General features: G+C 31.7%; 3 protein-coding genes across 3 annotated transcripts; all 3 read left to right on the forward strand.

Annotated features, from left to right (window-relative positions):
* The first annotated feature begins 252 nt into the window (after positions 1-252).
* On the forward strand, positions 253-907 carry LOC129951026 (flexible cuticle protein 12-like). The gene is made up of 2 exons (XM_056063017.1): positions 253-462; positions 530-907. The coding sequence occupies exons 1-2, from the start codon at positions 326-328 to the stop codon at positions 792-794; spliced, it is 402 nt and encodes a 133-aa protein (XP_055918992.1). The 5' UTR covers positions 253-325; the 3' UTR covers positions 795-907.
* Positions 908-9,512: 8,605 nt separating this feature from the next.
* Positions 9,513-10,100, forward strand: LOC129951225 (endocuticle structural glycoprotein SgAbd-3-like). The gene is made up of 2 exons (XM_056063275.1): positions 9,513-9,686; positions 9,748-10,100. Exons 1-2 carry the CDS (start codon positions 9,568-9,570, stop codon positions 10,013-10,015), a joined length of 387 nt encoding a protein of 128 aa, XP_055919250.1. The 5' UTR covers positions 9,513-9,567; the 3' UTR covers positions 10,016-10,100.
* A 12,361-nt stretch (positions 10,101-22,461) lies between these two features.
* On the forward strand, positions 22,462-23,264 carry LOC129951288 (endocuticle structural glycoprotein SgAbd-4). The gene is made up of 2 exons (XM_056063372.1): positions 22,462-22,754; positions 22,832-23,264. The coding sequence occupies exons 1-2, from the start codon at positions 22,594-22,596 to the stop codon at positions 23,097-23,099; spliced, it is 429 nt and encodes a 142-aa protein (XP_055919347.1). The 5' UTR covers positions 22,462-22,593; the 3' UTR covers positions 23,100-23,264.
* The last annotated feature ends 3,525 nt before the right edge of the window (positions 23,265-26,789 follow it).

A 26,789-nucleotide genomic window follows, 5' to 3' on the forward strand; every position in this document is an offset into this window, starting at 1 on the left:
AATAAAATATCATAAATATAAAATAATAAATTGATGCTTGTCATGAAAGCGTTGAAAGGTGTATTTGTATTTCCAGGATTTTCTCTTGGAATTGGAATCTCCAAATTGTAAGCTTACTCATAAGAAATTTTAACGAAAAATATTAAAGGTCAGATACAAACAAAAACGAAGCTAAAAATAGAAGTGGTTTTCCCATGTTTGTATGTTAAGTTTCAGACGCAGCTTGAATTTTAAACAAAATAACTATAAAGCCAGTTTGAAACATAAGAATGTTATCATTAGAAGTTTAACTTTATAGAATCCAGTCGCAGAGTAAACATAAAATATGAAATCATTAATTTTGTTAGCATTCTTAGGATGTTTAAGCATCGCTACTGGTGCTGTAATTGGTAATACAAATGATGATAAAACGTTTCTAATTGAAAATAAAAGAGATGATGTTGACCAAACATATCACTACCGGTTAGTAAAACATTTAATTTCTTTCAAACTAATGGTTTAAAAATGTAGTTTATTGTTTTTGTTTTAGTTATGAAACATTATCGGGAACTAAAGTGGAACAAAATGGACATTTAAAGTACATAACACCAACAGAAACAGGTAACTCCGTTGAAGGTAGGTTTTCTTATATCGGTGATGATGGACAGGAATATAAGGTCGCTTATACTGCTGGAGAATTTGGATATCAACCAAGTGGACGTCATATTCCATCAGTGCCACCAGCAATCAAAAAAGCTTTGTTGTACATCGCGGAACATCCTTATGTTGAACCTACGAAGAAGACATCAAACTAGAACCGGCAGCATGTTTCATATTGAAACTTAATTTTTTGTATATTTTTTTTATTTTGTATACGAAGTAAACCCAAGAAAATTGTGATTAAAATTCTTTTAAATAATTTTTTTAATTAAGGTTTTGAATTTCATAGTTGAAGGGCATAACGTAGTTGGGTAAATAATTCAACATTCTTGATGTGCGGTTAAAAAATAATATCTACACTTTAATTGAATTGTTTTTTTGTTCGGTGAGACAATTTAAAGCTGTTTATTATTACGACGAATGAAGGCTTTGTGATTTATGTGTTTTTTATTTGTAAGTCGTAAAAAAACCAACAAAGGTCTTATACCTGTATTTGAATTTGTTCTCACTAAGTTTTCGAATTACCTTGTTTCATATTCCACTTTTTAAACAAGTATTTTATATTTTTTTCTTTTCACAAATAATTTAAAGCTGAAACACAAACATGCCTTCGAGGTTGCTTTGAATGGCACTTCCAATATGATATATCTAAAATGGCACTTCTTCCATTAGCAGCTGTTATTTTTTCTTGTTTTGAATTTAATTTATCACGGAAGTAGCTAACACAGCCTATAGCAACCGATGGGAATCCCTCCAAGAGCAAATGTATTTTGTTTGTTGACATTTTTTTACAGCTGATGAGCTGTCAGACAAAGCAAATGTTCAGATAATTGAACTAGAGCTTCCGTTTGGAGTCACATTACGTTACATTACGTTCTTTTCCTTACGATTGTCAAACGAAACGTGAGGTCGAAGCTCCATTGTGCATTGAATCCTATGGCTGAACTCGTAAACGTCAGGCGAAGCCGAAGCTGAAGCGTGTATGTGTTTCAGCCATAAAAGATTTTTAGAAAGATGTCGCGACGTTTTTTTTGTCGTCCATAGCTCAACAACCAGAAAAGATATCGACTTCAAATAAATTTTGTTATACAGATAATAAGGCAGAAAGATGCAGAAAGGGCTCTCAAGAAAATTGCGTAGGTGGTTTTTTTACCATAGCAGTTTAAAAAAAAGGTGAAAATTTTGGTTAACCCTAAATATCTTACGAACCAAAAACGCTAGAGACTTGAATTAAATTTTATATAATAAACTGTAACGTGATCTCAAAGAAGTATATTTTTTGAAAAAAAATCTATCTAACGGTTTTTTTTCTAAATCAAAAAAACTGAAAAAAAAATTTGTCACTTCCTAAATTTAACGACTAACATATGATTTCATCTCCAAAACAATTTTGAGCAACGGAGAATAATGTTTTTGAAATCTGATAAAATTTTGAGAAAAATCGAATTGACAGTTTTTTTTATAAAAAATAAAAATCTAAAAAAATTATTACTCAAAATTCGTAAAAATTAAATATCGATTCAAATATCTTTTCAAAAACTTGAAATTAAGGCTTCAAGCTTATTTTATCTTATAAGAAATATTGTTTTCAACATTCAGTACAATTTTGAGAAAAATTGAATTGACAGTTTTTTTACAAAAAATAAAAATTAAAGAAAAAATGAATAAAAGTTGGTAAAAATTGATTTTCGACTCAAATATCTTTTCAAAACTTTGAGATATTGGCTTTAATTTACTTTTATCTTTCAAAAAATATTGTTGTCAACATTCAGTTAAAGTTTAAAAAAAAACGAATTGACAGTTTTTTACAAATTTTCGACTCAAATTTCTTTTAAAAACTTTGAGATAATAGCTTCTAACTAATTTTATCTTATAAGAAATATTGTTTTCAACATTTTGAAAACTGTTGAGAAAATCGAATTGACAGTTTTTTTTACAAAAAATAAAACTCTAAACAAAACAAGACTAAAACTTGGTAAAAATTTACTTTTGGCTCAAATAGCTTTATAAAAATTAAAAACATTGGCGTCAAACTTATTTTATTTCACAGAAAATCTTGTTTTCAATATTCAGTAATTTTTATATAAAAATCCAACAGTCCATTTTTTCATAAAAGATAAAATCTACAAAAAATAGTACACAAATTTGGTAAAAATTAATACGAGTACTTATAGACAAACTTTTAAGCAAGACAAATCGACAGACGGGATGGGAAGTTATCAGTGTGGGTCGCATCCCAGCCTCTTTTTAATTTTACTAATGGGACCCATTACTATAACTTCTTATGGGAAGTCTATGAAGTCAGTATGGACTCATTCTAAATTGATCCCACTATGATGAGAAAAACTAATTTATAGAAGGATCAACATTTTTCATACATTTATGTTAAATTATACAAATTTATATGTTTCAGAAATACATCCAAGAAAAACATGGTTCATATAAATATTATTTGCCTGAAGCCTTGAAGTGCAGTAGATAACATCGGATTGAAATTTATGGATGAATTTAACATGTTAAAGAAGTGCAAAACCAAGTCCCTGTTGTTATGTCAATGATTATGATTTGTGGTACCTTGTGATGTTTTTTCAGGACACAAATTGTTTTGTTCAAACAAAATATGTATACGCCCTAGTGTGACATGTTAATCTCTGTGGCAGTATGACAGAGTAGCTTATGTTAAAAAAAGTTGTTTTTAGAAATTTACATTTTTGTCTAAAAGTTGTATTTATGTGGGTTATTGTTCTTTGTAAAGTTAAGTTAAAGTTCATTAAATAAGATAAATACATCATGATTTATGTTATTTTTGATACAAAATATTGTGCGCGAAGTAGAAAAAAAACTTTAAACTTAGGTTCTGCTGTAAAAACCAATTTTCAAATAATCCTTGTCTTAAGTAACATAAGTTTCTCTGCCACATTTACACAAATAAATAAAAGAACCTTAAGTTGACTTAAGATTTTATTTCGGATTCCAGTTTTTTAAATAAATAGACATAGGGTATTTTTCGATAATTTTTATTTTTGATTATTATTAATATTAATGGTTAATCAAAACAAAATTCATTCAAAGCTTAGAGGTAAAGTTTTTATTTAAATACCTAATAGTAATGGTTTAAAAAAAGCAGTAATAGAAACTAAATCGTACAAAATTCATTTATTAAACTTAAATTTTCTTTTGATTTGTGTTTAGGTTGTTATAAATAGGATGTTTAATATTGTCTATCAATGGCAGCATATCCATTAAATCATTCTTTTTCTTTTCGTTTCTTTCCAGAGGTGAAGCATAGCATTTTTAAAAATCTGTAATTTTGATCGACTGAAAACCACGGCGTCTGATATTAATCACTCTTCGGCTACCTTCAGTGAAGTTTTAAAATAAACCATAACAAAATCTTTCGTGAACGTCATCCACTTTACATTCCGCCAACAAAATTTCTGCCCGTCACTGTTTACCTTGCGCCACATAAATTTTTCTTTGGAAATGCCCGAGAAAATAAAAATATCATCTTGATTTATTTCCTTTACATAAAATTTGTGTTTTACACCACCTGTCCTTACAAACTGATACCAATCAGTTGTTAATTTTTTTCTTTTTTTCGATTTTTTTGATCGACGTCGCACTCCATGTGCGTATGGCCAGAAAGAAGAAATTTGCGATCAATAGTTTCCACATTGTTTTCGAGTTGTAAGAAAGTCGCAAGTCGAAAGTTGTCCTGGACAACAATCGGTATATAGGATAACATGTCTAGACTCAGATGGAAGGTTTTGAAATTGGTTAAACTTACATGAGGCGATCTCATCTCATTTCCACCACGATTTCCTATAGCTTTATGCCACATATAACATATTGGCTGTCCCTTGTTACAGTCATGAACTGTTAGATTATATGTCCACAATGGTCGTTTATAAAAAGAAACCGAATATCTTATAATATGTGTTGGAAGGCACTGTTGTAAATCAAATATAAGAACTTTTATAAACGTAGAGTTATCAGCTTTTATTTGTCTGCCGCTTTCGATTTATACGCCAAGTCAGCTTCAAGATGGTGATTGTCTCGTTCCTTTCTAAGATTATCACGTTCGTCCACAGTAGCAATATCAATTTTCATTTTAAGAACTTCACACTTTGTCAATTATATAATTTAGGCTTTTTAAATTTTAGATTTAGTGTGTTGAAAATCTTGGAAAACTTTGAAAGCGAAACTTATTCATACTTTTCAGAATAGATTCTGATTCAGACAGGGTGTATCTAAACCATTTTTGGCATACTGAAACCCTTTCACCACATATTTCCAAAAAATATTAATTGGTGTGCTTCCTTTTTCTCGGATTAGTGAGGCTCTTTTCTTTTCCTTCAAACTTTGTATCCTCAATCACAATCAACCCCGAAGCGAAAGCTTGTCTTAACTATTAAGAACCAAGTATTTTTTTAAAATAAGCTGCTGATTTTGAAAAGTTATTTTTTCATTGAACTTATTACGACAGTTATCCAATTTCCGTATAGATCGTTCTTTTACAACTTTCCCGGCTGTAGATTTGTAACTTTTACCTATGTTTCTTTTTCGATTGTTTTGTATTGTTTCCATTATGTCCGTCTTCATTTTCTCAACGTGTAGATTCAAAGTCTTCAAATAATAGGTTATGTTCCAACTGACTACCAGCGTTTTTTGTTTCTAATAAAATGTCAGATTCACACATTGAGTCATCATCACCGCAATTTTTTAATTTTTAAGACACCAGCATTTTTGTCACCAATATTCCCTTCATATTTTGTGCTCTGAAAATCTGGATTCTCCGCCATGTCTGGCACTTTAATTACATGTAAAAAGTTAATGATTCCACTTTCCTATTTTATAATTTAATTTATAGTAATAATGCCTAACCATTTAAAAGATTTTCACGATTTTCGTCACTTATAGATGGTTCTGCAGACTTGTCAAATAGCTGGCTTTGTTTTTTTAATGTCATTGATAATATTTTTCTTGCACGTTCCATTCTTTTTTTTTCTAGTAACTACGTTAATAAGTTAACGCAACTAGGAATATTATATAAAAATTAAACACACAATTAAAATTAGCAGTATTAAAAAACACTTATTCTTACAATAAAAAAGCCTAGAAACACAACATTCCCGCTTAAGTCAATGAAGCAAACTGATATGCAGCCAACAAAAGAAACTTATGTTGACGTAGGTTACGGTTATTTGAAACTTGTTTTTCAATAGAAAATCTTATGTTTACATACGATTTACTGTTAAACTTTATTTTTTTCAGTTTCTATTCTCTTAGTTTCGACCGAAAAACTTATGTTAACCTTAGTGTGTGTAAAACCCAAAAAACTATTTTACAAAACAACTTAAGTCAACATAAGTTTTTATGAATAGGTAAAGGGAAAAATAAATTTAAAAAAATCGATAACTTCGACATAAGATTTTCTATTGAAATTTAAAATTTGAATTTTGTAGACATATAAGGAAATTTATCGACATAAGATATTCTGTTGAAAACATTCTATAGTCATTGAAAATAAGTGGTTAATAAAACAAAAATATTTTTGCTCAGGAGAATGATTTTAAAATGGAAGTAAAACAGAATTATAGGTTTCTATCTGTAGAGTATTACCAGTTAAATAACGTCATACTGCCACATCTATATTTTAAGGGATGTGCCCTAAAAGAATAAATTTGTTGGTAACATAACGTCAGGTTCTCTTAAAAAACTGTAATTGTATCTTTTTTTGCGTTCAGCCATTGATAATAATTAAACAATATATCAACAATATCATCTTTTAAACAAGATAATTCCTTAGCCAAGGTTATTATTCAACCTTGGCTATTTTTTAGTCTTTGTTATTTTACAGTCCTTGTTATTTTTCAAAGTTTGTTTTATAACCCAAGTTATTCTAAAACGAGGTTATTTTCTGATTCTGGCTATTTTAAAACCCATGTAACTTTGTAACTAAGTTAATTCTTAAACCCAAGTTATTTTTACCCTGGTTATTTTATAACCCTTGTTATTTGTTAACCCAGTTCATTTTATAGCCCAGGTTTTTTATAATGGAGGTTATAAGCAAATTAATTTGTTTAACACAAGTTATTTAATGACCTAAGGTTTATTTGTAACTCAAGTGATTTTAAAACCCAAAATAACAAGGGGCCAAAAATAGTGGTGTACCACAACTTTTTAGTGGCAGAAATTCTAACTTTTATTTGTGTTTAATTTAACTGTTTGTTCCTTGACTTGTTAGATATGAGGACAAAGGGTTGACGAGTACGAAAGGTTAAATTGATGCAAGAAACGCTTTCGAGAAATTATGGAATACAATTAGAAATTATTTTTTTCAAAGTTAATTTCTTTTCTTATGCCCTCTGACACGTTTAACAGTGCAGTAAAGCAGCTATTCTTTTTTTTTGAAATCATAATTATTTGGATGTCAATAATTTGAAGTGAGTAAGGGTTATTTACATAATTTTAATTGCTTTTTTGGGAATCTTTTGACAAAATGGTAAATTGATCTAAATTGTTGCTTCTATAAGATTTACTTTTGTTTTCACATTCAAGTTGAAAATATGTGTCATATATGTCAAAATTGTATTCAAAATGATTTGCATTATATCAAGCCCAATGGCATTTAATTTCATGGCAAACGTTATTTCAATTACAACATTATCTATGATAGAGCTAAATTTAATACAGTCTGAAAGAACTTTATCATCTTTTTGTGTTTTTTTCGAATTGCAACCGAATGTTTTATTAAGAGTGTTTATATCTAAGTATTCAGATACATTATATACCTTTCCAAAACTGTTTTTTTCTAAGTTCTTTCAAATTTTCTTACTTCCAAATAAAATATTGATGCAAATTGAATACATTTGAGCTTTAGTTTTTCGTATTTTTCAAGTAATTTAAATCTTCTGTACTACTAGTTAAGATGTGTGTTGGATGCTGCCGCCACGAATAGCTTAGAACGCTACCCGATGTCGTCTTTTGTTAAATATTTTATGTAATTGAAGATTGAAGATTGTTAAGAAACTGAAGTTGACAAAAGGTCACTAATAAAAGAATTATTACTTCTTTGTTTGCTGGATTCATTTATCATTTAGATTATATTTCAAAATTTAACTTACCCTTTTGAACTTAATAAAGAACATTTTGGTCCTTCGAGCCGGATGGACCAGCTACCTATGGATATCTTCTTAGATGTCTAAATCTTCTTAAAAGGAGAGCCATTCATGAAGTAATTCCACTGGAATGGTTTCGTCCCACGAAAGACCACAATTGCTGCATAATGATTTTCGCTTTAACGATACAGAGTGCTATTCATCCAAGCGGATCGAAGAGACGAGCAATTGTTGAAAGTATCGTTCATTTTGAAACGACATTATCGATTGGGATTTTTGAAATGAAAAGGAATCCGTTAATAGGAACCAACCGATTCCAAGGGTTTTGGTGTGATTCGAAGCATTCGTTATTACTCATCCACTTGAGAAGATGAAATCCAGCGGATGATAAAAGCATCGAGATTTGGTGATACTTTTCTTTCACTTCTTCTACTGAATCTGCACCCGATACCAAGTCATCGATGTACATATCTTTCCGAATCATTAAAGCCGCTAATCGATATATTACTTTTTCATCTGAAGCAAGTTTCTTAAGCGTTCGATTTGCCAAATATGGGGCTGGGGCAGTACCGAACATTAAAACTGTTACTTTATAAGGTTTTACTGGCATTGACGGACTTTCACGACAAAAAAGTACCTGGTAGTATGCATCATCTGGATGAACATCTTCTCTATTTCGGATATGAAAGTAATTTTGTGCGTTCTCCACCTTAAAACAAACACTAAAATATCTGTTTGAGTTTTAGGTCCAGTCATCAAATGGTCATTCTAAGAACTACTGTCCGCCGTTTGAAATGCAGCATTCCATTTTTAGCTTTGCATTTAAAGTTATTTAAAGGTATTGGAGCATACAAATCGTTTATGTTTATAGTTCGTTAGCCGTACTACAGTTTAGAAGTTTCTGAGATTTCGCCTTTTTTTCTATCCATTTAACAACTTTATACTTCATTGAGTACAAGTCTCAGTCATTAGTGGTCAGAATTTTAAAGAATATAATATTTAATCATTGTTCGAACTAATTTGTTTTGTTTAGATTGTTCTTAAGACCGTTAAACTCATCTGAACTTTCATAGCTTGAAGTTTTCTTCGGGCTCTTCTTCTTTGTTTAATATGACTTATTAATGTTGACACCATATTTGATTACTGTTTATCTTTAGTTGGAATTTCACGCAGCATGTTGCACATATGCAATAAATGATTGCACTTCAAGATCTAAGTTTAACAAAACTTGCAAGTTTTATAATTACACTCGATTCTAAAATTTAGAAGTTTTTTAATCCGCTGTATATTTACAAACAGAAATACATTGGATTTTATTGAACTCGTTTTGTATCAACTTCTAATCATAATGTTCTCGTGTGTAACTTAAGCTTTTAATTTATGTATTATCAGATTTTTGATTCCAAAATTCTAACTAATAAATAAAAATAAAAATAGCAGTATGTGCCTTGAACTTGTCTTACCTCTAACGGGATTAAAAAGCATCTGCTGCTGAAATTTATTAAACGAGCGCTTTTATTTCATCATGCGATTCCTTAAAATTAACAATCATTTTTAAATTTATCAACAAAATAAAAAAAAAGCAATAGAAAACTGGAATAGGGGGTTTACTGTTGGATATGGTAAAAAACCAAACTCCAAATCAAAACATTTCATATATTTAATTGATTATCTTGTTTTTATCTTTTGTTCAGCTTTTTGCACGAGAAGTTGATGAATTTTTTTACTATATAAATTGAAACTGATCTCATCCAATTACTATCATTTGCTCAACTTTGTTTATCAAAATAAGTCAAGCTTTTTCGAAATGAATTCATTTTTAATTCTGTGCTTAGCAATTGCTGCTGTTAACTGTGCTGATCTTAAAGAAGATCCCGTTCTTGTTCAAGAATCAAAAATTGAAGCTGATGGAATCTTCCATGTTCGGTAATAGAATTTTTATCCAGAAGCTTAGAAATTCAAACTAACTAAAACTTTTTTTGTATAGTCTTGAAACTGCTGGAGGTACCAAAATTACCCAAGAAGGACACTTGAAGCACACCAGTGGTGTTGAAGATAGTGAAGTTGTTGAAGGTGAATTTTTATTCAAGGGTGACGATGGCAAGGAATACGATGTTAAGTATACTGCTGACGAAAATGGTTATCAACCACAAGGAGAACATCTTCCAACTCCACCACCAATTCCAGAAGCTATTCAACGTGCTTTGCAATATATCGCTGCTCATCCTTATGTTGAACCAGCAAAGAAGGGTTAAGCACAAAAATACTGTAACTTTTTGGTGGAAAAAAGACATTTTTGGAATTGGATTTAAGCCAGAATTAAAAATGTTGTAATCTGAATGTGTTTAGTGTTCTTCTTCTTTTTTAAGTTTTGAGTGAAGATCTTTACTCACTAATTTTAGCAGTGTAAAAGTGTTTTTAATGTTTTCAATTTTAATACATCAATATTCGATCCTCAGAAATAGTTTTAAGATTTAAACTGAAGTATTAGAGCTCGAGAAATGCTAGAACAAGGATTGGTATATATTCCAAAAACTTCAGTTAGGTAATGCGTCAAGGTTTTCAAAAGTTTGTAATCTTACTACGTTAAATCGTTCACAGGAAAAATTTTAGTAGCTATAGGCTACAAGCTATAGGTAAGCTTAAGCTAATAGCTTATTGTCATTATCTGCTTTTTTCTCAAATAGTAATAAGCTTCTCCGGGTGAAAAAGCATTCATTATTTTAGTCATGACCGACTTTTTCAACAAAAATTTAACCATCGTTAAAACCTGATATAAAACACTAATTTTGTGGTTTGAAGTTAGTAGCGCTGACATTTGACACCTGTCAAACTCAGCTGTCATTTAAACTGTCATAATATTAGTTGAATGTTTTGAATTTTAAGATAATGAATCGCTTAGCAGTTGAACAATGCGTAAAAATTAATTTAATCTTACTTCAAAAGTTGTGATCCAAACGTGACTAAATTGTGAGCATAACACTATGATTATGGTCATCAAAGCTGTCCGACTTCGCAGCAATCGGTGAAATTGTGAATGAATTTGAACAAAATAGAACAGTTACTGATAGCGTCACGCCTTCATTATTAAGCTATAAATGCAAATGTTGCTTATTATCAAAGTTTATCCGCTTTAAGATTATGACTAGGACGCTGGACTTAACACCGTCATATTTGTTTAAAGAAGCTAGTGAGAGTATAATGGCAAGAATTCCATTTATACAAAAATTCATACTCGAGGTTTTAATCAACCATGCCATTAGGATGGTATCCAAAGCCATTGTGTTGAATAGGTTCTTACAGGTCTTAAATATATTCGTTTTAAAAGATTTTTTAATTTGTATTTTGTAAGGTAAACAAATCGAAAATTCGGATTCTCGTAAATTTAATTTTCTTAATTTGTCCTTCTCAATAGAAAAATTTACTTTTTTAATGCTCCAGAAGGCTGATAGAATTAGTAACCCGATTACGTTCAAGCAGAGTCATAACACTCACTATTACCGCGTTTAATTGTCAGCAAACTGCCTAGCAAAGAAATTCTCTAAATGTCTAAGAAATGCAGTTTCATTGACAACCACCGAAGGAACCGAGGAAGGGGAAGAATTTCTCACATTTTATACAAATGACCAAAAATTTGTACTGTAATACAAGTAATCCCTTCCTTAGCAAGAGGCAGGAGTGGGCTAAATTCATTCTAGACAAAACTAGTTGATACGACTTCACGTAAAAGCGCCAAAGGTCTTTGGAGGAGTCCACTCCCGTCCCCAAAGTGCAGAACACCAGCACTCACAACATGGCTAGAGTGCCTCTCATTAAACATTTTAGTGATGTACTTAAAGACCCCAATAATATCATAGTCGCGGTCATTGATAGGAGAAATATTGTTGGCATGATTACCTCTGACTGTTGGCAGATGGTGAAACTGGGGCTCTCAGGTGGTTTTCTCAAAGCCATGAGGGAGCATACAGGTCCACCGCCTGTAACAATTGCTGGGGGTTGGCATCAAGGTCATGTCAAACTCATCGCTTGTAACGATCAGAGGTCGCGCGATCTCTATACGCTTGCTGTCGGCGTGCTGGGCGAAGTCTGGCCAGGCGCAAAACTCGAGGTCGTATGCATATATAACTAGAAATACTCAGGAAAGGTTGTAGAAGGCTTTTCAATCGAGCAAAAAAGACTAGACATCCTTAAGATTGGAATCCTATAAAGATTCCTTTAAAAAGTAAAAAGTAGAATTGAGAATAGCCAAAAGATCCTCATGGCAACCCTTCTGGGAGACTACTCTTTTGATAATCCCAGTGAACTAGCTAAAAAGGATATCAAATATCTTCTTCGCTTTCTAAAAACCTCAAAATGGTTCGACTAGCAAGAAGTAATTCTCTAGATTCATGTGGTAGCACAATGGCCCATTTCTTTTGGCCTAAGAGTGTGGATGATTCTAAATCCACATCCACGATAACCTAACCTATTCACATCCGATATTCGAGTGGGATCGTTGAACAGCTGAGTTAGGTGGTTCAACTCAAGATCTTAGCACAAACTCCTTCGACTGTTGTCTGAACCGAATGTTTACATTTTTTCCGGAACTATTCCCAATCAAATACTGAACAAGGTCTTATATTGTCTTTGCAGGTATATTTTTAAATCTTAAAATACAGCTATTATTAATTTAAAAAAAAATTACATGTTAATTTTCCTGAGGCGCCTATTAAAATGATATTGTTTAGCGATTAATTAAAATTGATTAAATTTAATTAATCGGAAAGTCAAAGAGTCGTTAAGGTCTATGTTTCCACAAAAGAAATTGGGATTCTCAAGAAATACAAGCTACCACAATTAATTGAAAAATGTGAACTTATCTTTTTTTCAGCTACAAATCTAGGAACTATTCTTTCCTTCGCTTTTTTCTTCCCTTCTTTTATTTCTACTTTACAAACACTATTCAACTTTTATTCCTCACTTTTCTTATTTTTCTCGACTTTATTCGAAACCAGAAACTTGTCTCACTATTCACCTTGATTTTTTTTTACAGGAAGAAATCTTCAAAAGACACTTGTCAGTATTCGTCACCAAGTAGTGTGGGACTTTTAACCACTAAGACCACTTCTTGTGCGAAAAGAATTTACTTCCAGATCCTTCGATCTGTCCTGTCTCTTCTTTTCTAACTCCCGCCATTTTAAGCTTTTAGCCAATTTGGAGTGGCGGATCTCAATCACTTCATCAAAAACTAATGAGAAATCGGCTTGTTGAGCTCAATTTGTGATGAGATTCTCACGATCCCGCTTACTCGCTCTTCTTTCACAGTTAATTGCAAGTCATTGTGGAATTCTCCGCCCGCTGCTGGATTCACTTCCAGGTTAGGACGATTCCAAAAACAGCATTCAGCCACCCCCATTTTCCAACACAAGAATCGCGAAAAGCATATCAATCGCAAAAATTTACTATCAACTCTTAAAAAAAAAGAAAGGAAAAATGATTACAAGTTCGGGATCTGTAAGTACTCGTCTTGAACTAAATTGTTTGAAACTTAATAGTCCATACATCCATAAAATTTCCACAACACACTGAACGGGAAAGTGTTTATCTTATAATGGAGTACACTTTTATTGTGTATTTTATTAAACTTTACTTTCGGAACCGAAACGGACTAAATAAAGCATTCTTAAGGACCTATGTAGAAGCTTTCAACACTGAACATCACCGTCATGAGTGAAATTTGTACTTGACTTTTGTAAATTTTAAAAAACTGTTTTGAACATCGAATAGAGTGCAAAAACTTACTGCAAAAACAACCAAATATATCTTATTTTCTTCAGTCAAAACTGTCAGCCATGACGTAACTTAGATGTTACTGTAATATAAACAAGATTCACAGTTTCTACAAAGTACCTAAGGTCTTACACTTGGAATGTTATTTATTGTGAGAAGTAAACGCCTGCATTTGCAATTTTACTATAAAAAGCTTTTTAATAGCAACAAAGTGCCACTGATTACATTTAACATTTTTGACAGAAAACAAATAAATCCGTGCCTCAAAAGTTCACACTTATCTCAGAACAAAAATACCAATCAATATCAAATCCCATCACTCACCAAACAACACACACTCGAGTCGCACAAATGTGCATTTTATTTGTTCCCATAAAAATAAATCATTCAAAAGCATACGTTCCAAAATGTGCCTCTCCCAACACAAATAACTAAGTCAAACAAGATAATTCCTTCAAAAATGCATGAATCTTCAATTCACACCTTGGCCGGAAGACTAAGAATCAATTAGCAGAATTATTATCAACCATAAAATCATTGTTTTTTCTTAAACTAAATATAAAAGTCTTAACTTAACTTTCCAAGAAAAAACTGTCTTCGGCAAATTCAACCAAAATCTCATAATTTCTTTTGAAATGTCCAAATGTATCTTGGGTTTTTTTTGTTTTCATCTTTCGATTACAGCAGAGTATAAATATTGGTACATGCAATGCGTTAAAACATAATTTCATACCAAGGTCAAATTTAAAGCCAAACACTTTGGCAGCTTTACCATAAAAAAAAACACACACAAAACAAATTGAAGAAGATACCATAAAAACAGAAATAAAAATGATGATCTGTCAAACATTGACACTGACAGCCGTTGTCATTGAATCATTTTGTAAGTCAATTCAAGACAGAAGTTTGTGTTTCTTTTGTAGTTCGAAATTATTTGCTTATGCAAAAGAGATGTCTCGGTTGGAGCCCGATCGATGTGATGGGAAAATAAGTACACGCATAGGTTAGTAACTATCAATCATAAGGTTACTGCCCTCACTACGCAGAAAACAAAAGTTTATTATTCGATTCAGATTAAATCAGAATTAGAAACAGTAAACTGTTAGAACAAAATCACGTACAAAACATTTTATTATTATTTGAATCAAAAGTTTTTGGTTTAATAATAATAATTTGAAGCGTGTGGGGTGATTGATATTCCGAACTCGAAGCTATTTGAACAATTGAAAAAGTGGTATAACTATTTTGACAGCTATATAAGAAAAACAAATGGCTACGTACCCGTTGTATACGTCGCGTAGTGGTAGACGCGTCAAAAAGTAACAATTATTATAATATAGCTCATGTCATATATAATGAATCAATGATATGCAATAAAACCAAATGAAAATATAGGACTCCATCGTCAGTAGTACGATATTCGGAATCTAGTTATGGTTGGCGTGTTAACACATTTTGGATAAATCTGCAATTTGTTGCGCCCATGTGCTAATGAACTTACCTCTGGTATAGAGTTGGGGGCTATTTCTTCTTGATAAAGTGGAGACCTTCCTTATGCACATATTAATGTTAACTTCTGGTTTTTGAGTAATATACATATGAAAAATGTTTGGGCAAACAATTAAGAACATTTTGAATACCTTCAGTAACCAAAATGCAAATCTAACTATTGCATTGATTGAGTATATATGTAAGTTAAATTTCCCAAGGTGATCATCATCAACAAATTCAAATAGAAATAAACAAATAAAAATAGTACAAATTTACGTAATCGATTTTTTTGAGTGCTAGAAAATATGAATAATTTTGTTATTCTAAGAAATGAGGAGGAGGAAGTGAAGATTTGTTTACACACTTTTGCTACCGTAACTCAGCCTCATTCAAGTGTGAAACAGAAAAAAAAGTTTGGTCTTGCTTGAGGCATCTAAGTACTTACGCATAATTGAAGTGTACATATCAACTTTAAAAAGGTTCGAAATAAGACGATTCTGAAGAATTTGTATATCTTGGCTTGAACTGAAAGAAGAAGAAGATGGATAAAAATAGTTTACAGTAGCTGGAGGCTTCTAAAGTATCACTAGTGATGCATAAAATTATAATTCAACTCTCAAAACTCTCACTTTTGTTGTCAAAAATCAAGGACAGGGAAAAATAGAAAAATGTTAATTTTCAGCTAAAGTTTTCAGATTAGTTGTTTTCCAATTTAGCAACATCTTTCAGCTAATTTAAAAGCAATAAAAATACATGACATTTGATTTTATACCAATCAATGCACAATAATTGGTATAAAATGATAGAAGTGACGTTTAAATAAATTAGTGCAAGTATCACCTCAGTTCTTAAACAGTGACATGTTGCACATACTCGTAAGTTGAACAATTCACACAATATATGGGCAAGTTCAGATAACATAAGAGACTTGAAGCCAAATCAAGTTTGTTTCCATTATCTGTCAAAATGACAATCGATGGTGAATTTGCATTCAACTAAAAGCTTATCTTTATTACTCTATGATTTATTTATTTTCTGCAAAATTTCATTTGATGTTTCGTTTAAAAGGGTTACTTGTAAAATTAGAAAAGGAATAAGTAATTGTTCCTTATGTATACGCCCATCCTCAAGAGTATTTTGTAGATAATAATGTTTTTGTTAGTTTTTGTACGATGAAGTGAATTACTCTTGAATATCTAACTTGTTGACTTGCTCAAAACTTACGTTCGAAGAATACAGTTGACTGCAAATGAAATCTGAACCTGCCCTTTTATAGCTGTTATCTCGGGATGTGAGAAAGAACTGTCAAGTTCATTTGACATTTATTTCACTTCTTGATTCCACTGATCAGCAAAATCATTTATTTTTTTTGTCCACAAATAAAATACAACTTTTTTATAGGATTAAATTGTCCTTAATTTGAATATTGACTAATAATTTTTCTATCGCATCAGGTTTTTTTTTTAAAGCTGTTATAAATAAATAAATAAACTGGTTGGCGCAACAATCCGTTGGGAACTAGGGCCTAGTGACTTACAACTCTCAACCATTCCTGTGTGTGAGTTGAGTACTGTTGTCAGGGATGCAAGGGACCTACAGTTTTTAAGCCCAATCCGAACGGCTTATTTGAGAAAGCACTTTTTCATGACAAGAATTACTCTTGGAGTATTTGTCAATACCTCGCAAGAGGCAGTACCCGTGAAAAAAGCTTTAGATGGCATAGGTAGGGATCGAGAGATGCATGTTTGGGCGTGTGTACGTCCGTTCGTATGTCCGTACTTTCGGGATGTGATTTCGTCCATATCCAAAGAACTGTTGGGAAAATTGACTTAAATTTTGTTTTACAGATAATAACACAAAAAGATGGACAAAGTACTTTAAAACAATTTCAGTGGTTGTTTTTTTTTAGTATAGCAGTTTAAAAAAAAAGAAAACATTTTGGTTCATTAAAAATTTATATTTTTAATGTGCCGCAATACCAAACTAGTATAACTTTGAAATAAAAAAATAATGGATTTTTTTATAAATCAAAAAACTGAATATTTTGTTTTATTTTTATTTTAAGAATTAGGTTTTGATATCTGATCAAATTTTGAGAATAAAGTAAAAGTATTGTTTTTTTTTTGCTTAAAACTAAAACCTTAAAAAGGTGACAAAAATTAATGATATTGGTTTCAAGCTAATAAAAAAATAAAATTTTCTTGGTTGATTTTCGACTGAAACAGATTTTAAAATCAAATTTCTTTTTAATTATGTGAAAAATTGACAACATTTTTTACAAAACACAAGAACCTACTAAAAGAACCACATGGAAAGTTATCAGTGTGGGTCGCATTCAAGACCCTTTTTCTGTTAATCGCTTTAGAATCAATGGTTCAGCGGTTTAAGTTTTTTTGATAATTTGATTCTTAAAATAAGTAAAATGACAAGGTTTTGAAAATCATCATGAATTTAATTGAAAATCAAATATTTCATAAATTTTGTTTGTGAACTATTAAAAGTCATATCTCAAAAATCTGAATTGATAGAAAGATTCTGGAAATTCTTTGACGTTATAGGAAAGAAAGGGTTAAGTCAAAAAAAATTTCATTTTATGTTTTTAATTTAATGTAAAGACCTTTTTTTGTCTCTTTCTTTTAATGATAGTCTAGAGAAACTTATAGTATTTTTTTAGACTTTATGAAATAAGACCGACAAATTAATATTTGTTTGGTATATTAACGTCAAAATGGCCACACTAGAAAATTTCGTAATGTCTACAAAAATTTGAAGGTAAAACTTATTCTACAACTTAGGATGTTGCTGAGGTTTCAAATTGGTTTCAAACGACTGCAGTTGTTACGCGAGGATGTTTCCTCAGTCCAACCATCTATATTGATGATATTTCGGATAATTTACCTGGTGGAGTTTCTTTTTATGACTTCGTAACCATACACTTCGTTAGCATAACATTTTGAACTTTCAATTGTTGCATCAAATACTTTTAATTTTATCATCGGTTCGATACATTTCTTATTAAAAAAAACTTGACCAAACACAGTTAATGGCTGATTTCGCAACTGATGTTTCATCTTTTATATGTTTAAATTTTGTGTTATTTAAAACCTAAGTATTTAAAATTTTTAACTACCTCTATTCTTTCACCATTAAGATTCCAAGAACGCTCATTTCTGATATTGCGATCATGAGATCTAAAAACCATCATCTTCGACTTAGATGTATTTATTTGAAGATCCCAAGAGTTACAATACATGTGAAGCTTGTTAATTTGCAGTTGTAGAATTACCGGATTGTCAGTAAGAATGACAAGGTCATCCGGATATAACAGCGGCTTAATAAATAAATCAGTCGTTTATAAAAAGTGAGAAGAGCAAAGGACTCAAAATGTAACCTTGCGGGACACCGACTTCCGTTTTAAATTGCTGCGAAGAGATTCTAACATTAGAAACTACCGCTGTTGTATTTGAAAAAAGTTTCTCATATATTCTTAAAAATTTTGTTGATAATACAACACCTGCTAGTTTGAAAAGTAATAGTGTTCTGTTTATAGTATCAAAGGCAGCTTTAAAATTTACAAAAAAGCATAGAGATTAGTTTTCTTATCCAAAAAACGTTTAGCGACATTAGTTAGAGTAAAAATTTGATGAACTGTAGAGAGATTAGCTCGAAACCCAGCCTGAAAACAACTTACTTTGTTGTTTGTTTCAACCTAAGAAACAAGTCTAAGATATAGCATCTGAGTAAACAGTTTTCTTAATGAATTGAGAACAGAGATACGTCTGTAGTTTTCGGGCAGATTATAGATCGCTAAAATTGATGACTCTTTGAAATTCTTTGGTATTTCTTCGTTGTTGAACACTCGGTTAAGTAAGAACAATATATGTTCTATAAATTGTGAGCTGGCATTTTTCATAAACTCGGCAGGAATGCCATCTAAACCCGAAGCCTTATTGTTTTTCATTTTTTCTAAGGCAAAAAGTAGTTCTGGCATTTTGAACGGAGTGTCTAGTTCTTTGATGTAAATAAAAGGTAACGCAAAACATGTATAAGATTGGTTAGGATCCAGAATTCTTTAGTTGCGTATTAAACTCACAAGAGACACAAATGGGAAGATGTAATCAATAGTTAGCAGGGATAACGTTGAAATCTTTTACAATATCAAGCCAGTCACCTTTGGGTAGGCAATAATCGATAACAGAGCAACCTTGACTGCTAATAAAAGTAAAGTTTCCTAGATTATCACTTTTTGATACTCCGTTCAAGACAAAAACCCAAAATCCTCAATTAACTCGATTAAGTTATTACCCTTCGAGTTTGTACAGTTTGAGTTTCTTCTGCACGAGAGATGCTCAACATTCATAATAGGTGTGTTTTGGAATTCGCCTATCCGACCGTCTAGATCCACGATTATTAAAATGTTTTCATTATTTTCTGTTAACAACAAATTTTGTAAGGCTTCAAACTCGAGGTTCCATTTACCAAAATTCAAATAAATTGGGATTATTAGTAAATGTTTCGTGTTGATTAAACAATCTGTTATAACTTTGTTTTTAATAGCTCAAGAAGCTTCGATTTCAGCTCAAAAAGTGTTTTCCTTTTCTTCTGATAAATAAAAGATTGTTCTCAGTGAACCACAACTCCGGTTCCTTTTAACTTAGGTGCAGCATTTAGATTTTTGTGCGGTTGCTTTGTCACTGAACTTTAATATCATTGTTGTTTAATTGTTGTGCCGGTTGATGAATTCTTGTGATTTCTCATACTTCAATTGTGTATTTACATCTAATATATATACTAACGTCTTAAAGTCATTGAGTCTCTGCAACCAGCTTCTGACTTAAGTTCTTTTTGAGTAACTTTAAAGAATAAAAAAGAAACATAGTTCTACATTTGGCATTTATATTTAAGTAGGACTGGAGAACTACATTGGACATTATTTCAGTCACTGCTTTCACAGTTTAATCATGAATCTATATTCTTACCACATTTTTGTCGAATCCGTTTCTCAAGTAATCAGCATATTTCTACTCAAATCCTGAACAAAATTACTTCTTAAGTAAATTTCTTGAAGTTTTAGGCACATGTTCAAGGAACTTCATAAGGCCCCCACAACACTACTCAATGAAAAAAATCTCTCATAACGTCCATACGTCCGTACGTTCGCGACGTTTTTTTCGTCCTCCATAGCTCAAGAACCAGAAGAGATATCAACTTCAAATAAATGTTGTTATACAGATAATAAGGCAGAAAGATGCAGAAAGGGCTCTCAAGAAAATTGAGTGATTGGTTTTTTTACCATAGCAGTTTGAAAAAAATGCTAAAATTTTGGTTCACCCTTAATATCTTACAAACCAAAAACGCTAGAGACTTGAATTAAATTTTATATAATATATTGTAACGTGATACCAAACAGGTATATTTTTTAAAAAATGTCAATATAACGGTTTTTTTATAAATCAATAAAACTGAAAAAAAAAAATGTTTCACCTCCAAAATTTTACGACTGAAATATGATTTCATCTCTAAAACAATTTTGTCTAACGAAGAATAATGTTTTTGACATCTGATAAAATTTTGAGAAAAATCTAAATGACAGTTTTTTTTTATAAAAAATAAAAATCTTTTCAAAAACTTGAAATTTGGGCTTCAATCTTATTTTATCTTATAAAAAATATTGTTTTTAACATTCTGAAAAATTTTGAGAAAAATCGAATTGACAGTTTTTTTACAAAAAATAAAAACCTAAAAAAAAATGTATAAAAGTTGGTAAAAATTGATTTTCGACTCAAATATCTCTTCAAAAATTTTAATTATTGGCTTCAAACTAATTTTATCTTATAAGAAATATTGTTTCTAACATTAGGACAGATTTTGAGAAAAATCGAATTGACAGTTTTTAACAAAAAATAAAACAATACTAAAACTTGGTAAGAATTTACTTTCGGCTCGAATAGCTTTTCAAAAATTAAAAATATTGGCTTCAAACTTATTTTATTTCACAGAAAATATTGTTTTCAATATTCATTAAATTTTATATAAAAATCCAACAGTCCGTTTTTTCATAAAAAAAATAAAAAATAAAATCTACAAAAAATAGTACGCAAATTTGGTAAAAATTGATACGAGTACATATAGACAAACTTTTAAGCAAGACAAAACGACAGACGGGATGAGAAGTTATCAGTGTGGGTCACATCCCAGCCTTTTTTTTAAACAATTCCGACATGTGCACAAAAAATCAAACATAAAGTTCGTCTAAGCGGATCATTCATTCCTTTAACGACCAACAGAAAGAAATATGGCCTTGCAGTTTTAAAACTGTGATTTTAAGTAAATCTCATACGTATTTTAACCAAAGATCCTGATGTTGATAAAGACTCACACAAAAAGCTTAACAATTCAATTCAAAGTTTGTGTCATCAAAGCAATTTTTAACAAAAATACTTTTATTTTCTCAATCCGCTTTGCTGCTATTGGATTGTACGTGATCAAATAGCTTCCCAATTTCAATAGATAAGATCTTAAAGTTATATAAAAATAAAAACCCAATAATGAAATCATAGCAGGTCCACAAACTTCCACAAGAATTTGACGAAAAAGTAAATAAATAAATACCATCGAGAGTAAAAAAATACAAATTATTCCCTATTGTCATGTTTTTTTTTCTTCTAAAAGTCATCTCGTCTTGAACTCAAAAAGGTCTTGAATGTGAACATAATAATACTCGTAATTATTGGAGGAATTTTGTAAATTTCACTTATTATCTAATTATAACTTCTTTTTTTTGATAATGTCGATCAAACGGATACTTATGTACATACCGCACATGAATTGAACTTATAATATAACGCCCAGTTCTTCATATTTTTTTTTTGAATGTCTTCAATTGATTGTTCAATTAATCTACTTTCTATATTTAATTATTATTTGCTTAAGGCATTTCCTTTCTTATTTTTCTTATTTTTTGAACCTCACACAGTCCGCGTCTTGATCACTCATCCTCATCAATCCCGCGTGCAATATTTCTTTCAAAAAAGTTTACACACAAAATCACCGCCACTGCCGCAGACGTATTTGATTTGATATTGCCCGCCAAACCTAATTCATAACTTCACCTTTTCCCTATCCTAAATCGAATGCCTTTATCTTTGAGCGAACTTGCGCGTAAGGTACCCACATACCTACTTCAATCTCCAAGTCAAGAAAAACAATGTGTGATTTTTTCCCCCATTACTATTCGTGCGCACGTATTTACCGCCGACGCTACCGCCATCACCGTCGCAGTCACCGCTGCGCTGCGGCTGTATGCGAAATGAGCAAATAAACATCATCATCTTTCATGGTAAGAAAGAACACCACTATACTGACAGACTCTTATATCCGTGTTGGTGGTAGTTGTCATATTTGACAGAAATAAAAACGATCCCTCCTATAAATAGACAGTTCACCTGACATAACGACATCAGTATCATAACTGCCATCGTCCGTTGTCCGTCGTCGTCGTCGTGCAATAAGAAAGGATTACTCTACTTCTCCTCCATATATCTTAATACCGCAGTCTAGAACTTCATCAACCATGTTCACATCCTCGATTCGCTTTTTTGCTCTGTCCGCTCTTGTCGCGTTAGTGTGTGCTCGGCCTCAGCCTCAACTACAGGATGACGGATCCTCGACCACACCCGCAACTATAATCAAACAGGTCGATGTCAGCAATCCCGATGGAAGCTACAACAATAGGTGCAGTTTGTTGCTCTATTCTTTTGAAAACTTTTGACACATTTTTGACAAATCTTTCTTCCCTTCAAATTGTTTAGCTATGAAACGTCAAATGGAATTAAAGTTGAAAACTCAGGATACATGAAGACAATTGTTGTGCCCAGAAGTATCGATGAGGATGGCAAACCTTTGGAGGAACACGAGGAAACCGTTTTGGTGCAACGCGGTTCCTACACATATTCCGATCCCGATGGCAACATCATTACCCTCCAGTATATTGCCGATGAGAACGGCTTCCAGCCTCAAGGAGATCATCTGCCAGTTGCCCCTGAGGCTGTGGTTCCATCAGGTCAGCCTCAGCAATAGAGATCAACCGATCAACACTTATACTCAGTTAATCATGCCAAAACTATTAACCATTTAGTCAGTAACAACAAAAAATATTGAAATATGTTTATTGTTATGAAATTAAGTATTGTACAGCTATAAAAATAAATAAAATTTAAAAACGATCAAGTTTAAAGACAAAAATTTGCATTAAATTTATTCTTTCGTGGAACAGAAAACCTTCGGCTCTGTTTACACATCATCTGCTTTTAACTATTTTGAATATGGGTATGGTACTTGATGCAAATGGAATTTATTGTTGTGTTATTGTTGTTGTTTTTTTGACAAGTAGATGAAATTTCATTCAATTTGACATATGCGTGAAGTGCGAGTGCGCATGTTTGTGGTTTTAGGTGTAATTGCATAGTTTTGGCCATGAATTTAATTCAATGTTTGTTCGGTTCCTATGTCAGATGATGATGATGATGGTGAAGTGTTGGATGCGGTGTGGTGAGGTTTCAGGTGATGACTGGTGGCGAGAGTATAATGAAATCAGTCTCGACTCAAACTTCATATCCAGACAATAAAAACAGTATTAACTTATACCGCAAAATCTGGTTAAAAGTCATAAAGAAAGATCAATATCAAGAGTTATGTCAAGACGCATGTTGTTGTCTTTGATCGTGGTCACGAGATGAAAATAAAGTAAGCCTACCTAACCTAACCTAGGTATTTCCTTAACACATCCAGCGCACTGCACAGAATCAGGTGAGGCACGTTCACATTAAGAGTCTGTGTAACGTCTCGTCGCGTCTCGAATTTCGCAGGGATCTTTATGTCAGTTGGATGATGATATAGCGTTGATGTTGATGATGATGATTTGATCTTGGTTGGAGGATGGGCAATTCAAAGAATTTTCATATTTTAAATATCAAGGCGTCACGCATGCGGATGATAGTCGGTGATGTGGTTTTTTTAAATTTTTGATTGCGGCTTTTGAAGCCCTTGAAAAAAATAACTGATGGACTTAATTAGCATTTAAGCAAGTCGGCGAAGAAGATGCATTTTAAAGAATTAAAATTAAATGAATGGAGAAAAGACCAAATTGGTTAAATGTCACTGGATTGCACGTTTCTTATCTATAATCACCAAAAATTTAAAAAAAAAATATTTTATAGTAAACTTTTGGTTTTAATTTTATAGCAGAATTTATTGCACCAATGAAATTATTAAATCTTCTGACAAACAGTAGTTGGGAGTTAACAAAAAAAAGTTTTCATAAACTCTTGACAGTGCACATTTCACAAGTATTGTTCTGTCATTTCTGACGTTTCAGGGGTATTGTTTTGTCATTTCTGTTGTTTGTCAAATAAAAATTTTAACGTGTACTTTACAATTTTTAAATCGAAATCAAGACTTTGAATAGTTTAGAATTTGTACTTAGGAACAACAAATTTTTAGTTGCTGTCATTTAATTGTGAGAAGAAAAATTTTGACAACCCTAAATGACTGCGTTCAATCTCAGACAAATAGGGTATCCGGATACCTTTTTGTTAGTGTTTTACGTGTTAAATAACAGCTGATCAAAAACAGCTGAGATGTCAAAAAAGGAATCCAAAGGTATCCAAGAATTTCTGGGGAATGTAGGTATCTGAGAGAACAGCTGATTCAACACATGTTGAAGTTGTATTTGACGATGTTCTGAAATGAGATCGAAATTCTTCCAAGCTATATCATTTGAATTATCCATTAACTGTTAAACAATTTTGACTTCGAAGTTTAAATGTTTCTCTGTTTTTTATTTTTTGACAGCTATCTCAATAGAGCTATCCAACTCGTTCAACAAGGTATCTAAGAATCCACCTATCCAAGACACCCTTTTCAACACGAGATTGAACGCAGCCAATGGAAGTCATAAGTTGTAGACGTTTGACAGCTAATGGGTTGACAGTTAATTAGTTTTTGACATGCTTATATCAGTTCTTTTAAATTGTAACTCGATAATAGTCATCTTTCAATGGAACGATCGGTATATTTCAGTTTCACTCTTTTTGTTAATGAAAAATCAGTCAACATGGCTCGCTAGCTTCTTCCCTCATTTGGAATGGACCTATAATCCCGCCAGCGTGTAGATACTAAAAAGTTTTAATGGTTTTTCCTTAGAAATAAAGTCGCGTATATAATTTTCATTCCTAAGCGCTCTCTTCTAATCATTCCTTATCACTTCTGGTGTACCACTAGGTAGCAACTTAGGCCCTTTCCTTTTTATACTTACCATCAATGATATGAAGTTGATTTCTAAATATTCCCAAATCACACTTTATGCTGACACAAACATTTTCATGTCAATTTCGTCATCGCATAATTTTTACCTTATTTAGCAGGGTCTTGAGAGTTTCAGTTAATAACTGTTTCACGAAAACGTGTAAGAACTTCACAGCGTCAATACTTTCTCCATAACCATACCATTAACTCTGTTGAAATTATTCGTGACCTTGGGTTCTTATGTCACCAAGAACTAAATTTATATATATAATACTAAGAACTTACTCAGCACTCGGTTTTGTAAAACATTGGTCAAAGAAATTTTCTATCCCCTACGTTAGCCGATCTGTCAACATCAACCTGTTGAATTCACCTATTTGAATTTGCCTCTTAGTATTATCCCATTACCAAGGCGTACATATTTCTAGGATTGATAAAGCCAAAGACGTTTCCTTCGATTGCCCTTTGAGGCCTACCTTGGTATGATTCATTGATCCTTCCTCCATGTCAACACCCTTTTAAGTAAATTAATATCAACAATTTGAAAGAACATAGACAATACCCGTGCTCTGTTGAAATATCTATCAATACTATAGTAAGATTTTATATGAATAGCAAAAATAATATCCGCAGTATGAATGAATTTGAATAGTAAGATCTTACTAAGGATGGGTTTTTAACATGTATAAGAGTCTCGAATGGATCTTATGTGATTTCGTTATCAAGTATTGGTACGATTGATATTGCATTTGGATCTCGATGAATGTGTTCGTTGAGTAGTTGTGCGTTTGGAATCATGTGTTTTCCATTGGAGAACAAATCAATCTGTTACTGTTGATATTATTTAGTTTTTTTTTTAATGAAAATGGACAAACTGGGCTTATTTTGGAAGAGAAAAAAATAGAAAAGATAATTAAGTTTTTCAATGTTTCCACCAAAGGACACTCAGTTTATATTAAATAAATTCTTTTAGTTCCACTGCACAAGAAGATTTAAAAATGATTAAGTTTAACAGCACTTTCTCAAATGCAAATGGTGTTTCGATGTTTCTTATATTCCCGACCGGAATCGAGTCGAATCAAGCTCATTTCAACTCGATTCAAGAATATAAAAAATTGAGGCGATCTTCAAGCTCGCTTCAACACCACATATTAATATAGTAGTCTACGAACAAACCCTCTCCTTGAAGCAATTGTTAAATTAACTTTTTTTTAAAGAATCTCAATTTCCAGATGTTTTCTTAACACTTCTTCTTGAAAATTGTCTATTTTATTAGTTTTAATTAGTTTTTTTGCTAAGTAAATTGTAACTTTTGATCTTCACAAAACTTTCTTCCAGTTCTTGTTTTTTTTTTATTATTCTGACAGGTCTTCTTTCAGTTGTACCAATTTTTAAATACAAAAATCCGGCTACTGCCGATGGATTTTCTTTGAAATTTTCTACTATATTTTTATAGAATGTTAA

The sequence above is a fragment of the Eupeodes corollae genome, chromosome 3 (genome assembly GCF_945859685.1).
Source record: "Eupeodes corollae chromosome 3, idEupCoro1.1, whole genome shotgun sequence".
NCBI lineage: Eukaryota > Metazoa > Arthropoda > Insecta > Diptera > Syrphidae > Eupeodes > Eupeodes corollae.

Coding starts and splice junctions, on each gene's coding strand:
- LOC129951225 (XM_056063275.1), top strand. CDS start 9,568: ATGAATTCATTTTTAATTCTGTGCTTAGCAATTGCTGCTGTTAACTGT. Junction 9,687..9,747: donor GATGGAATCTTCCATGTTCG/GTAATAGAATTT, acceptor TTTTTTGTATAG/TCTTGAAACTGCTGGAGGTA.
- LOC129951288 (XM_056063372.1), top strand. CDS start 22,594: ATGTTCACATCCTCGATTCGCTTTTTTGCTCTGTCCGCTCTTGTCGCG. Junction 22,755..22,831: donor GATGGAAGCTACAACAATAG/GTGCAGTTTGTT, acceptor CAAATTGTTTAG/CTATGAAACGTCAAATGGAA.
- LOC129951026 (XM_056063017.1), top strand. CDS start 326: ATGAAATCATTAATTTTGTTAGCATTCTTAGGATGTTTAAGCATCGCT. Junction 463..529: donor GACCAAACATATCACTACCG/GTTAGTAAAACA, acceptor TTTTTGTTTTAG/TTATGAAACATTATCGGGAA.